The sequence below is a fragment of the Fukomys damarensis genome, unplaced genomic scaffold (assembly GCF_012274545.1).
Source record: "Fukomys damarensis isolate Sample0158 unplaced genomic scaffold, DMR_v1.0_HiC HiC_scaffold_1, whole genome shotgun sequence".
NCBI classification, from domain to species: Eukaryota; Metazoa; Chordata; class Mammalia; order Rodentia; family Bathyergidae; genus Fukomys; species Fukomys damarensis.
In genome coordinates, this window is record NW_022900913.1 from 28,331,201 (window position 1) to 28,345,613 (window position 14,413).

Here is a 14,413-nt window from a genome sequence, read left to right on the forward strand (position 1 = left end):
ACACACGACTGGGAAACGAAGCCAAGAAACACAAAGAATGTGCTCTGGGAATTTAGGGACTGGACTAGCAGAAGGATTTCTACAGGAAATGAGGATGTGAGCATAGGTAGCCTTGAAAGCAAAGATGCAGAAACAGGAAAACTCAAGGCATATCTAGGGAATACTAAGCAGTCTAGTTTGCTGGGATAATCGGGTGAGTAGGAAATGAAGCTGAGAGAAGAAAGTTTCATCCAGAGCCCTAGGGCATTGACTGGAGGCAGTAAGAGATCATACAGATTGGGACTATCTGGAAATGACACAGGAGGACCAGTGGAGAAAGGATGCAGTTTAAGGGATAGAGAGAATGCTGCAGCTTCACCAGTGGCCTGTGAGTTCCAGGAATTACCAAGGCCCGGCAGTGTATTACTGTGGATGGCTGAGAATTCTTTCCTCTTTAATTTGGGATAGTCATTAGCATATCATCTTCTGAATAAAGCTACCATGTTGGCACCAGATTCCAGTGCCAAGGTTCTTTGCTGAGACAATAACCCTTGTCATCAATGCTTGACTTTACAATATATGCCTCACCCTGCTTTACTTTGATATGTGGTACTCTTTCAAATATTAACTTAAATAGGATTTTTTGCACAATTCCCTATTAAGTGGATCAAGTGCAAATCAACAATTGATATAAACCCAGGGCAAAGAATGTACTTTGCAAAGAATCTCCAAAGCAGTATGTACAGTGATTGAAATGGTGGGTTCTGGAGTAGAAAAAGAATTCAGATGGCAGCAAAAATGCCATTTATTAGTGATGTGATTCTGTGTGAGGGATTTCACCTCCTTGTTTCCTAGTCTGTAAATGGCATTGAACATTGTTAGTGCCACCTTGGAGGGCTGTTTGGAAGAAATAAAAGAGAAAAAGCATTTAGCACAATAACTTGGAGGGTATAGGCTCTGATTTTACAGAGTTCTTATATTTTTACAGTGTTGTTCCAAAGCCCCTACAAAACCAAAAATATTTTTGAACCAATAAAAACATCACTGATGTATATGCCACTTATTGTTCTAATTTATCATATATGTTAGTTTATTTCTCTCAAAATCCCTATTTAGCAAGGCACTGAGAGGTTATATATCTTGACTTTCTAATAAGTGGAATAGGCAGGATTCAAAGCAAGCTGGCTCTAGAGTTCATGGTGACTACAACTATTTCCTTCCAGTATTTACCAATAAATAAACATCCCAGTTTTCTTTCCAATTCTGGTGAAAATCACGCATAATAATTGTATGTGTTTGATTTGTTCAAGGCAATTCCACAGTAATATGTGGCTCTAAATTTTATTGCTTGTACGGAATAGCCCTCTATGCCTCCACCTGCCACACGTGGATACAACCAACTGCAAATCAAAAATATGCAGGGAAATTTTTTATTCTGTTGATTCTGAATATATTCAGACATTTTTCTTCTTATTATTATTCCCTAGACACTACAGTATAATTACAGAACATTTGCATTGCATTACGCATCATAAATAATCTAGAGATTATTTAAAGCATAAAGGAGGGCTGTGTTAAGTTATATGCAAATACTTTATCCTTTTACCTAAGGGGCTAGTGCATCCACATATTATTTGTTATCCCAGGGGTCCTAGCACTCACACAAGGACACAGAGGAATTGCTGTACATCAGAGGCATAATGATCATGTCTTTAACCGAAGCATCAAGAAAGTCTTTAAAGAATGCTGAATCACTGCATAAATAAGTGAAACTGTTTTAATTGAAGGAGGAATTAGTAGTCACTCTTAGAAGAAGCAAGTTATCCCTCACATAACTTAGCTACCTCACCAACACATTCATTATTGTGATAGACTACTCAAGGCCCTTGAATCCTTCATTTAAAATCCAGCATTCCAGTGTTTTGCACCCTGTTTTCCTTTACCTTTTTTATAAACCTTTCATCCTACATTAATCCGATAGCAACAATATCTCCAGTACTCTCTCTTTTTAAAATGATTTAGTGTGACCATGTTCTACCCAAATGTACTCATCCACTGGTTTTGCTTGTTCCAAACACTGGTGACTGAGTGAGTCATCATCAATCCGACTCCTAAATTCCATTTTAAGGGGTTATTTTACCAACCCATTGTATGCCATATCACTCCCAAGTCAACCAAATGACACAGCTACATCTTTTCTTTGAATACTCTTTTAGATTCCTGAAGTCTACTCAGAATAAATGAAGGGGATATAGGGGACTGTCCCAATTTTTCATTGGTGAATATCAGGAAATCCTAAATACCTCTTGAAAAATAAATTAAAATATATAAAGCTGAAAAGCTAAAAGAAATTGTGTACACGGGTATTACAAAAGTGAAGTAGAATCCAGAAACAACTCCCTTCCAATAAAGGAATAAAGTTGTAAACATGTTAGCCATTATATGCGGAATATGTCAGGAATAATTTGATTCCATTGTTGCCCTTGAGAGAGGGGGCAAATAAGCAGCTCTTTCTGTTCCAAGGAGAGAATGTTCTCTTACTACTCCTAAGGCAGAGATGAGGGAAACCAAGGAACTCCACAACTATAATGGTTTTTTCACTGTATGACGTGATATAGCTTTATTGTTTGGCTCAGGTACCTGGAAGAATATAATCTGACTCCCTGGGTCAGAAATTTTATCCCTTCATAGATTAGATAAGTGCAGCTGATGAGCTTTTAAATGCAGAGAAAACTAATCAGAACTAAAAAGGAGTGTTGTTGGCCTCAGCCCCCAAAATACATTGCAATAAAAGTATCCACTGAACTTTTTCACCCATATGCCTCTGCTTCTTGTCTTCCTCTACCTACCTCTTTTCTTTCTTTCCTCTGCATGGTCTTCTCTTTCTCCTCTCCTCAGCCTCCAACTCTAGTTCCAAAGATTAATTTTATTCTCTCTCTCTCTCTCCCTCTCTCTCTTAACTGGCCAAATGTGGACCTGAATTTTATTAAAAATATATTTGTTTGTTAGAATAGATAGGATACATATCTCTGGATTTAATTTGGAAAATTGATAAGGTGAATGTGTTTTACTCCCTGATGGTTTTTAATAAGAGATTCACCTTTTTAAAAAAATCTTAATTTCAGTTTCAAGCCACAAAGCTAACCGGAGTCCATTTCAGAGCAGTCAGTTTGCTGTGGGGCTCTAGAATCTTTCCATGCCAAGGAATGGGGGTAGGAGTAGGAGATGGGTAGACTTCCATTCCTATAGGTGTGTGCAGCTCCTTTGGCCCCACGGATCTGCTACTTCCCAGCCTCAGCACTAGTCCTGGAGTCCCACTCTTGCTTCAGCCATTCTTTTGGGAAGCAGGGCCAGGTCCAATTGGTTTTCAGCACCATATGTTGCTTTCAGCTTCTATGAGTCTTTTATTTCAATTCCTTTTCTTCTGTGAGAGACAGGCCTTCCGTGGGAAGAAAGGGCACCCCTTGAAGTCTGACATGCTCTGCAGTCAACTCTAGGCGCCCTTTAGTTAACTTTGGACAAGTGGAGCCCAGCTGTGGAATTCGGTCATGACCATTCAGCACTCTGCCACCTAGGAAACAGGCTGTCTTGCTCATCTTCCTAAGGAAGTCATGTGGGGATGTAGCAGGAAATACAATCCAAAGTAAAGAGGGCTGTTTTGGAAAGGGCAAACTACTCATCCAGTGGCTGGGTAAAAGTCATAATTCTTCGGGGGGAAAAAAGGGCAGAGGGGGCTGGGGCTCTGGCCCTCAAAGAACTTCCTCTCATTAAACCAAAACAATTCTCTGCTCTCTGCAGGCTCTTTCTGTTAGTGAATTCACCTACTCTCCACACTAATATTAATGTTCCTGGAGGCTGCTGGTGGATGGTCCACCCCACAGAGCGTCTAAGGCACACATTCTTACAAGACAGAGCTTTCTTTTCCAAGTCACTTTACAGGTATAACCAAGAGGCTCTTTGGTCAGCCAGTTACCCCCACTGCCCAACACACACTTTTCTTTTTGCTTCCATCTTCCGTGGTCCTGGGTTTCTAAGTCTTGGCAAGAGGACAGTCATTCCTTTGTGCTCGGCTGTTACAATGAGGTAACCAAAGAAAGGGTCTTGGTCTGAGGCTGTCAGCTGTTACTAATCACTACTCCCCAGCTCTACTCGCGGGTCCTGCTCTCCTCTCCCTCTTGCTCTGCTTAGCACACATAAAGAAGATGAATTACTCTCTGGTTCCTCTTCAAAACAGCATATTGTGCAGCACATTCCAATACTGTGAGCAAAGGATGGGCTAATGTGAAGGGTAAATGGGTATCTAAATCACTTCCCAGTGGGTCTCGCACCAGCAGCTGGGGGCCTCTGAGAAGAGAATTTCAGAGTCGCCCCTCTGAGTTTCCTGTGACCTTGCTGGGAGCGAGAGGAAGTCCCCATGGTGGGCTCTCTGGCAAACTCCCTGGCCGGAACCATTACAATGCTGTGTGAGGCTGTAATGAGTCTATTGAGTGGTCAAGACCAGTGTAGAGAAAGCACTGAGAAGCCCCCACTGGATGGATTCCCAGGAGAGGGAGCCTCCACCTCCAAGGTCAAGCCAAAGGGCACCAGAAGCGCTTTGATAGTGGTAGCAGTGGTGGAGGTTGGGCCTCAGTTTCCCGTCTCTGCTTCCTTTTATTCAAGTTCATTCTCAAAGGCACCAGTAGCCAGAGAAAAGAAATTACATGCTTAGTCATACCAGACCAAAGGTAAAAGTGATGTATTTGACTTTTCTGCCATTAATAATATTGTCTGCTCCACTAATTTTTTTTCCACTTAACCATCTTTCATGGGAGATGTTTCTTTTCTGCTTTTCATTTTCACAGGGAATACTGGCACTCCTGGTTTCCTTTTAACTGGGTGAGGATACACACCAGTGTTTGCAAAACTGAACTTACAATAATAAGTGCCTTTCACATTGTGTCTCTGCATTTGTTCAGTTCGATTATTCACTCATTCTTCTGTTAATATATGGACAGATAGAATAACAGCAGTGACTTCTATAGGCTCATTTGCAAGGTTGAAATATGTTAGCAAAGGAAGGAAAACAATATCAGAGATCAGAGTGGGAGAAGAAGGACAAAGGACAGGTAAAAAGGAGAAATATCCAAGCTAGTGAGGAATAGAGATCACTCAGCTTCCTGGCTTCTTACCTGCCTGTGAACACTTTGCAATGAATGATGTCCCAGCTCTGGAAATGAAGATCCAAGGGATACCATGCCACTGTTTCTTCACGAGGTCTGTCTCTCCTTGTTCCAGACACAAAGAACTTCCCTGTTTTAGATTAATTCAGAGAAAATCAACCAAAATTGATGAGTTAGAATTTCAGCAAATTTTAAACAAAAGCAGCATCAATACTTGTAATTCATATAGTAAAAAATCTAAAAGTTTACAAAAAAAAATGTGTGGCCTCTACCCAGCATGACAACAATAATGACTATTGGATCAACATCTAATCATCGGGTACCTCCCATGTGCAGGCATTGTTCTGGTGGCTCTTTGGTTTCTTTCACTGAGGCTGCAGCAATGAATAAATCAGATGGTCCTGCTGTCTTGGCACTAAAATTCTAGTAGAAGGAGACAGAGTGATTGTAACTATCATTATCAAGGGCTTGCTTTGTACTCATCTTTTTGTGTTTAATCTTGTGATGTACATATTATTAACTTGTAGGTGAGAAATGTGGTCTTAGAAAGGTGCAATAACACTTTGTGAATAGTATGTTTAAAATGTATCTACTTAATTAGTAATAATAGCATCTAATGTGTTGAATGCTTATCATGTGCCACACACCACATGAAAGCCCTTTTTTATGTCAGCTTTCATCATTCATGCAATACAGATGAGGAAACTGAGGCTTAGCAAGCCCACATGGTAGCAAAGCCAGGAATCGGAATCATTCCTCCTAACTTCACAGGTGCCATAAATACATCTATTAAAGGAAGATGCTTCTTAAAACACCCAATGTTGGCCTTAAGACATTCAATTATTGTCTTTTAGATTAAGTTCAGAGACTACTTACTAGCGGATTTGAAATTCTGAGGCAGTCATTCATTACCAACAATTTGGAGCCTAACTTTTAAAGATTTGCCTTCAGTTTCAGAACTCATAAACTCATAAAACTTTCTGCTTTTCTACAATCTAGTTTAATTTATAAAGGCACCAGAAGAAACTACTTTAGTGCAGAAAACTATATATAATCTTAGACAGAGATTTAAAGCGATTTGTTTGGTGCACATGCCCCAACCTTCTTGGATTTCCTCTGTGAGCTTTTTGGCACTCTGGCTCCACCTCCCCTTTTCTGGGGAGACACTGTACCCCAAGTCCAGTAGTGAGCATCAGCTTAGGACACAGGGACCAGTTTCTCAATCCACAAATATGAAATACTATACTTTTAGTGCTTAATTTTCCTACTAAAGAAACCCCCTCAACTTGTATTCCCATGAATATGGTCCATATCAAAGCTCATCCTGATTTCCTTATAAGTTTGCCCATCTTGAAATTCTAGGAGGTCTAAGTACAGGCGGCTTTCATTAGATGCATGTCTGAGAAGTGCACTGTGGAGAAGGAATACATCTAAAATAAAATAAAAACAAGTAGAACAATCTTCTTTAATCACCAGTTGCCATCACCCATTTTCTGTCTTTCTGAGCCTGGGCCAAGGGTCTTGGAAGAACAATGAAACATCATGTGGATAAGTGGAAAGACAATTCAAAACAGAAGGCTGCTTCTTTAGATTTCATGTTTCAAACCAGAGACAGGAATTGTTGCAGGGGGAGTAGACTGAAACACATTAATTTATAAGGCATAGGTTTTTTTCATCAGTTGAAAGAATAAAACCCATTCAAATGATAGAAACTCTGGAATCTGGTATTACTGATGTCACCTTTTAATACTTGGCTGATAACATATTTTATTTACCCAAGAAGTAATAAGAAATATTATACCAAAAGGAATCTAATTTACAACACAGACTTACACAGAGTTCCACATACATATTTATGAAACAATCCTTCTTCCCCCCCCCATCTCATGAATTTGGTGAATATTTGTTGGGCTAAACTGATTACCAAGAGACTGTCTTCATAAATAAAGTAGTAATTACAAATTTGCTCCAAGAAATTCTTTTCTTTTCCTCTCTCTTCCAAGTGATTGCTGCCTGAAGTACTCAAGTATTTGAAGCAAAGTTTTGATCTTTTACTCTTGAAAGCTTCCTGTTCCATCTCCTTTTGATGCTTAACTCATTGGTGAATTTATAATAGGTTTGCAGAAATGATTTCTTCCTTCATGACTGGCTATTGATGAATAGATCAGCAGAAAGGAAAATAAAGTTCCAGTGCTCACAGCCAGAAAGAATTCATGGTCCTCTACCCTGCATTAGAAAGTGCATGCTCTGGGCTGTTGCTCTAATAATGGTGAAGAGTTTGCTCTGATAACTCAGCTACTCTTTCTGGTGACTAGCATTACTCAGCTCTGCCTTCATATAGGTTTAAGAAACGCAGAAGAATTTATCAGATTCTTTCCACAGTTACAGCCTGCATATAATTTTCCTTAAGGCAAATACCTCATCTCAACATTAAACTCAATGCAAGAAAGCTAGAGAAAGTTAGCGTGGATAAGAAGCAAGTGCAGTGGAGACAGCTCCTTGGTTGTCCTTAAGAAAAGAGGTATAGTGGTAAAGATACTCTCTGGAAGTGTGGATTTTGCCTTTGCCATGTGCAACACTAAGTGAGTTACTTAACTTCTCTGGCCTCCTTTTGCTTCACCTGTAAAATCATATCAACAATATCTGCACTGTACAGCTGTCATGGAATCAAATGAATCTATAGCACCAGTCAGAGGTAGAATCTGGTAAGTGAATGAATGGGCCAGCATAAATTTAAGTCATGATATACAAGATATACAAGCAAACAAACACATCGTTGTAACTGGAAGAGCCATCATGATACTTTCAGCAATAGTACAATATAGTATTTCTTTGGGATTGAAGAGAATTTTGATTTTGATGTCAGATTCTTTTTATGATAAAGACATCAGGATGTCTTAAATGGGGCTGCCTTACCTTAGCCCAGATCAAATGAGGAAAAAGTGGCAAGTCAAGATCATGATCTTCCCTATTTGTTCTGGAATATGTTTCTCAAATGTATATTTTGACGGTTGGTGCAACACACTCTCCCAAGTGCTCCATACCCAAGTGACTGCCTGTGTCTTCATCACTCCAGTGCTATTTTCTGCCTATATTTTAAAATGAGTGACAAAGCTCAGTGCGTTAGGATATTCCTGCCAAAACTCCCTTTGTGCTAAGTGATTTAGTACTTTGACCTTGCCCCAGACACCCTGACACAAGTGTTTGGTCTCTGGAGTAAAGCATAGGCTCTCGTATTTCACGAGGATGGGGAAAGAGGATGGTCACAGAGTTCAGGTGAGTGAGAGGAAGAGCGATGCCCTGCTCACTTGGGGTTTTGTCTTCCAGAGTTCTTGCTCCGTTTTCCTGGTTGCACCAGTATCAAGGCCATTGGATGTGTAACCGATTGTACACATCTGTCCTGCTGTTGCCCTGGTGACAATGTGTGGCCTTGTTCCTGGTGGTTTCTTTAGTTTTACAAGCTGGAGTACCCCGGGAGCAGAGGTGAGCAAGGGATCTTGTGTGGGATGTCAGCCCCTCCTTTAGAAGAACCTACATAGAAAGCTGGTTAATGAAGATACTCCCCCATTTCTTGGCTGAAGCAATAACAGTTGTGGTCTGACTCTATTTGAAAGGAAAAGAACCGACATGCAAAGCTAGATGAGGCCTCTCGTTTGGCTATTCTTCTGCACTTACTGCTAAGGAAATGGCTTTAGATGGTTGTCATCAGCTACTTCAGAATTAAAAAGTATGGAGAAAATACTTTCATATTGACTTTCACTTAAAAAGTGACTTTTAAACCTATAAACTCTATTTCCCAGAGTGACAGCCTACAGCAGTAGGTACTGGGATCACTTTCCCCATCCTTCTGGCCAGAGGCTGGGGTGATGATGACACCTTTTCCTTTGCCTGCCACTTTGGTTTCCAGCGCTGTCTCCACCACCTGGCATTCTTTCTGAATAGCTATAGGTTGGGAAGAGTGGGCAAGAGCATCAGAGAAGAGCTGGCCTGAGAATGGAACAGTACCACAGAATAGGAGGCAAGAGGGCAAGAAAGCATCTCGGAGGAAGAAAACACTGCTGCCTGTTGCCTCCTAGCAGAGCTATCCATCCTCATGTGTTTACACCACTCACCAGGTCAACAGGGAAAGAGCCAAAAGAGCGCTTCAGTGTGCACAAGTTCAGGCAATCTCGGCAAAGAGAGTGGGCTGCCTCCAAGAGCAATCTTTGCAAGCGCAGGAAGGTCAAGATATTTGAAAATTTAATTCAGATCTGAGAATGAAAGTAGGTGGAGCAAGGAGGAGGGGATACTTCAGCTGAGAGCATATTAGGCCATTTATAATGTAGCTGAAGGGCAGGGGATTTAGCTCAGTGGTTCCACTGCCTGCCTCGCAAGGGCAAGGTCCGGAGTTCAATCCCTGGTACCTAAATAAATAAATAAAATAAAAAATATAATGTAGTTGAAGTGTTGAAGTGAGGCCATCACACTAAATGGATACTTAGGGCTGGGGATTTAGCTCAGTGGTTTCACCGTCAGCCTTGCAAGCACAAGGGTCTGAGTTCAATCCCTGGTACCAAAAAAATAAATAAGTATGCCATTCTTGGGGCCAGGGACTTAGCTCAGTGGTGCCGGCACCTGCCTTGCAAGCACAAGGACCCCAGTTCAATCCCCGGTACCAAAAATAAAAACAAACAATAAATGGATAAGTTTCACAGACACGGGCAAAGCATAAGGGGTTAAATTCAAGCCCTTGAGCTAAGTTGGCCTCCTCATTTGTGGGAGCTGCATTTGGTCTTCTTAGCACAGAAAGCTCACTGAACTTTGTGACCTAAGATCTGAGTTTGTGTTATTTGTTATAAAACTAAATAGAATGAAGTGGGAACACAAACTCAGAAGACGTAATTTTTTTCAATCTGCCATATTGGTTGTTAAAAATAAAAATACATCAAATATTGAGTAAACTGGATGTGGTGGTGCATACCAGTAATCCCAGCACTCTGGAAGCCTGAATCAAGAGGACCAAAATTTAGTGACTTAGCAAGAACTGGTCTCAAGTTAAAAATAAAAAGAGCTGGGGAAATAGCTCACTACGGAGGCACTGTATTCAAATCCCAGTACCACACACACACACACACACACACACACACACACACACAAAGTAAATGGTTATAAATATGACTCAGATACAAGTAAAATTATAAATTGAAGGTCCTGGAGTCAGCTCTCACCTTTAAAGTCACCTTTGTATCAAAGTAACATTTTTGGGCAAATCCAACCATTCAACTGGCAATCACAGACACTATTTTTTCAATACTTTATTTCAATCTAATTTTGTTTGTGTGAGGGTGGTCACTACCTAATATTAAATCACCATGAGGATCTGATACCTACCATTGATATAACTATTAATACATTTGTGGAAACATAATTTTAAATAATAAATAAAATAGTCTGATTGAGTATAATTGGATGTTACTATACTTGGATTTTAGTGTTATCATGGATTGGGGGAATAAAGCAAGAAAAAAATGAGGAAATGACTAATGAAGCAAAAGGGCCCATATTATTATAAATAATTTAGCTTTTGAGAGTTTTATGCAATGTTCAATTGTTTTCCAGCCCAGGAAGCACTGAGATTTGTCCAACAAGCTAGCATCATTCAAGATGCCTTCAACTCTTTTTTTTTCCTAGATGTCATTTTGCCTAAGGTAGAATTTGAAGGTATCTTGAAATGAGGTGAAGAGGTATTTTTAACATGTGACAAGATATCCTAGACCTGTGGGACAAGGTAAAGGAAGGCACTGTCCAGGAATGGAAAGAGTACCACCAAAATAATTTTTTTTAACTTTATGAGATGAGCTGAAATGAAACAGCAGAGAAACTATTTGAGAACTTTACTACACTTGCTCTTAGCCCAAAGGATAAGAAGCAGTATTCTCTTTTTTCTTTTTGGTACCAGGGATTGATCTTGGGACCTTGTGCTTGCAAGGCTGGCGAGGCAGGCAGTGGAACCACTGAGTTCCTGGCCCTTGTTTGAGAACTTTAGCTTTAGCATCCAGTGTTTACCTGAAATGCAAATTGGAGATAGATGAGTAGGTGATTCAAATAATAAATAAGTTTTAACAAAACACATTAAAAAGACTCCCCAAAACATCTATAAAATAATAATCACCATTGTACTTGATCTGACTTGAGGTAAATTTATTCTGTTAGAAAATAGTTTAAATATTTCTATGTACACACACTACTCACATTTGTAGGTTCCCCAACTAGTAGTAACCAAAGAAAGATTTCCACTGCATTTTCAAACCATTAAAGAGCAGATTTTATTTGTTCATGTGAACTCAACTCTGAGGGCTCAAAATGAGAGATTACATGCTTACTGGCTCAGCTGATTTCTAGCCAATCTGGCTTTTTCCCTTCATTTTTTGTGGTCCCCTGAAAAAATCTGGGGCCAGTTTCTTATAACATATATAGCTGAGCGGGATGAGGGTGAGGGAGTGAAGAAGGAAATGCTGTTCCCATTGTCTTCCAAGGGAGAATCTTTTGGACTCACTGCCTGAAATCTCCTTCTGTTTGCCTTCACCAGGAATGGCGGCCCTAGATAGTAAGGCATCAGGGAAGATGGGGATGCGAGCTGTAGTCTATTACATGACTACCACCATCATTGCTGTGGTGATTGGCATAATCATTGTCATCATCATCCATCCTGGAAAGGGCACAAAGGAAAACATGTACAGAGAAGGCAAAATTGTCCAAGTAACTGCTGCAGATGCCTTCCTGGACTTAATCAGGTATGTCCTTACAAGCCTGTCCCTCGGGTATATTCTGACCATCCAACTTCCTTTTTGGGGAAGCTAATCAAACCCTGAAAGAGGTGTCTGACTGAACCATCCTTGCCTGGCTTGAAATGAAGGTTACATCTTCACTTCTTTCTAACAGAAATTAAAGTAATGTTTTATTGTCTGGTATCATCTGCAAGAGGTGAGAAAGACAAGAAGAAGAGACAGATTTCGAGAGTCTTGCTTTTAGGATTCAGAATCTCATCACTAAGTTTTCTCCACTGTGAAGCTCTCCTTTGAGTATAAATAATTCTTAACTTATTTTTTAAGTCTTTACTTTAAAGCTAACCACTGAACCCCTAATTGAGAATATATATCATTGTTCGTTATACAAAATATAGTTACATAAAGGACTTTACAGATCATTTGGTCATGCCCAAGCCTTTCCTTTCGTACTCTTTATGAAGAAAGACTTTGGCAGATTAGTTAGAATATCAAAGGATAAATTCTTCATCATTGTTTTATTAATAGATATTGATTATAAATGAGGCTCATTTAACACTTGAAGTGAACTTGGTAATAGATGGCTTTTACAGAACTGTGAAGTAAGCCAAAGTTTGATCCTGACACTTTCCTACTTTGTTTTTCTGTACATCTGCCCTGAACTATCAGATCTTAGCAAGAAGGTTACTGTATACTCAAAAGGAGCATTGCAGAAGATTTGCAAAGCCTGAGGCATGGTTAAGGAACTTCTCAGGGATGATGAGGTACCAGAGAACTAACAACTGTAGAAAGCTATTTTGTTCCACTCCTGGCCAGGAAAGGAGCTGTTATTAGAACCCAGAAAGAGCTGTAGCCATAGAGGAGGCGCTTCAGGGTAGGAGCTCCAGCTTTAATTGGAGTAAAGGAGCTCCCACCAAATTTGTCAGTAAGAGAGGTAAGTGAATATACACATAGACTTCTTTCTCTACCCTGTGATCTGTCAGTGCATGCCACTAGACAAACCCACAGGCAGCCAGAAAGCAAGAGAATCCATATGCAGATTCCTAGGAGTCCATAGGAGTCAGCCAGTGCACTAAGCAAACTAGAGAAGAAATCTAGAAATTCTTTCTTTCTAGCTCTAGAGATTTCCCGGAACAGGACTCCACATCCCCCATCTGCTTAGCATTTCCCCACCATGCAGCCCACCCAGTCTGTCCTCCTGAAACCTAGCAGCAAAGTGACCAGCAAAGGATGCCCCATGGCCACATGAAGAAAACTCGTTCAAGGGACTGATTTCATATGTCATTGCAAGGAGTGGGTCTGTGGACGTAAGACTGACAAGAGATGTGGGAGCCGGAGGGTCTCATCAGCAACACCTCTCAATTCCCACTATCAACGTCACCCAACACTGTGGGACTTCTTCTTGAAAGCTCTTCGCAGCGGAGTTAATAACAATAACCTACTTTTCATCATGTTTTCATGAACTTTACTCTCAAGTAGTTTGGGTTAGGAGTCTTATTATGGCCTTTTTTCCTGTAATTTCTACCTTTGCTTGAAGAATTGGTATCTTGTCATTCGCAGTCTGACTGGTCATCAGAATACAGTGAGTTTGTACCCCATGTTTCCCCTAGTGACAAAGATAGGAACATCCTGCCAGTTGCTTGGCTTCAGCATTTATCCTGGAGTGTCCTAAGTGCATATTTCTTTCATAGAAACAACCCCATAAAGCACAAACTTTCTACAGTATTTGGGAAGTTTTCAACTAACTGCTATTTTCTTTGCAGGAACATGTTCCCTCCAAATCTGGTGGAAGCCTGCTTTAAACAGGTAAACACTCTACAGCAACCCATTCACCTTTGGATTTTTTTTTTTTTTAGACTTACCAAACCAAGTGGGGAGCCCCCAATGCATACATGGCCACTGCAGTTTCTCTGCAACCAAATGGAAAGCAACAGGGTTTTCTAGGAAATTTTGAGGGAGTCAAGAAAAAGTGGGTCTTACCTCGTATTGAAGGCTTACTAGTTGCCAGATGTGGTGTGTCTTGCCCCAAATAGCACATTGAGTCCGTGTAATTGGTTTGTTTGTTTTGAGACAAGGTCTCATTTCATAGTACATCTTGGCCTTGAACTTACTATGTGCCTTAGGCTGACCACGAACTCATAGCAGTCTTCCTGCCTCTGCCTCCTGAGTGCTGAGATTATGGACATGCTCCACCTCACCTAGACCCTGTTATTGTTAAGAGGGCTATGGGCCAGGGATTTAGCTCAGTGGTGCTGCCACCTGCCTCACAAGCACAAAGTCCTGGGTTCGATCCCTGGGACCCCTCAAAAAAAGCTAATCAGGAGATCTCCCTTTCCCCACTGCTCACTTACAGAAGCCCACAAAGTGAACAAATTCCACTCTAAAATGCATTCAGTTGGCTGTTCCAATTTCTAGGTTTGATTTTAAAAATCACTGAATTGTTTTTATTAACAATCTACTTAGAACCTTCAGAATTCTAAAGGAGAACCATATGAGAAACAAATGGTATCA

General features: G+C 40.4%; 1 protein-coding gene across 1 annotated transcript in view; it reads left to right on the forward strand.

The window, feature by feature from the left end:
- Slc1a3 (solute carrier family 1 member 3) overlaps positions 1-14,413 on the forward strand; it is a 71,637-nt gene that overhangs the window by 42,698 nt on the left and 14,526 nt on the right. The window contains exons 4-5 of the mRNA XM_010605479.3: positions 11,707-11,911; positions 13,666-13,708. Coding sequence (XP_010603781.1) covers positions 11,707-11,911; positions 13,666-13,708 — 248 coding nt within the window. The remainder of the gene's footprint in view (positions 1-11,706; positions 11,912-13,665; positions 13,709-14,413) is intronic.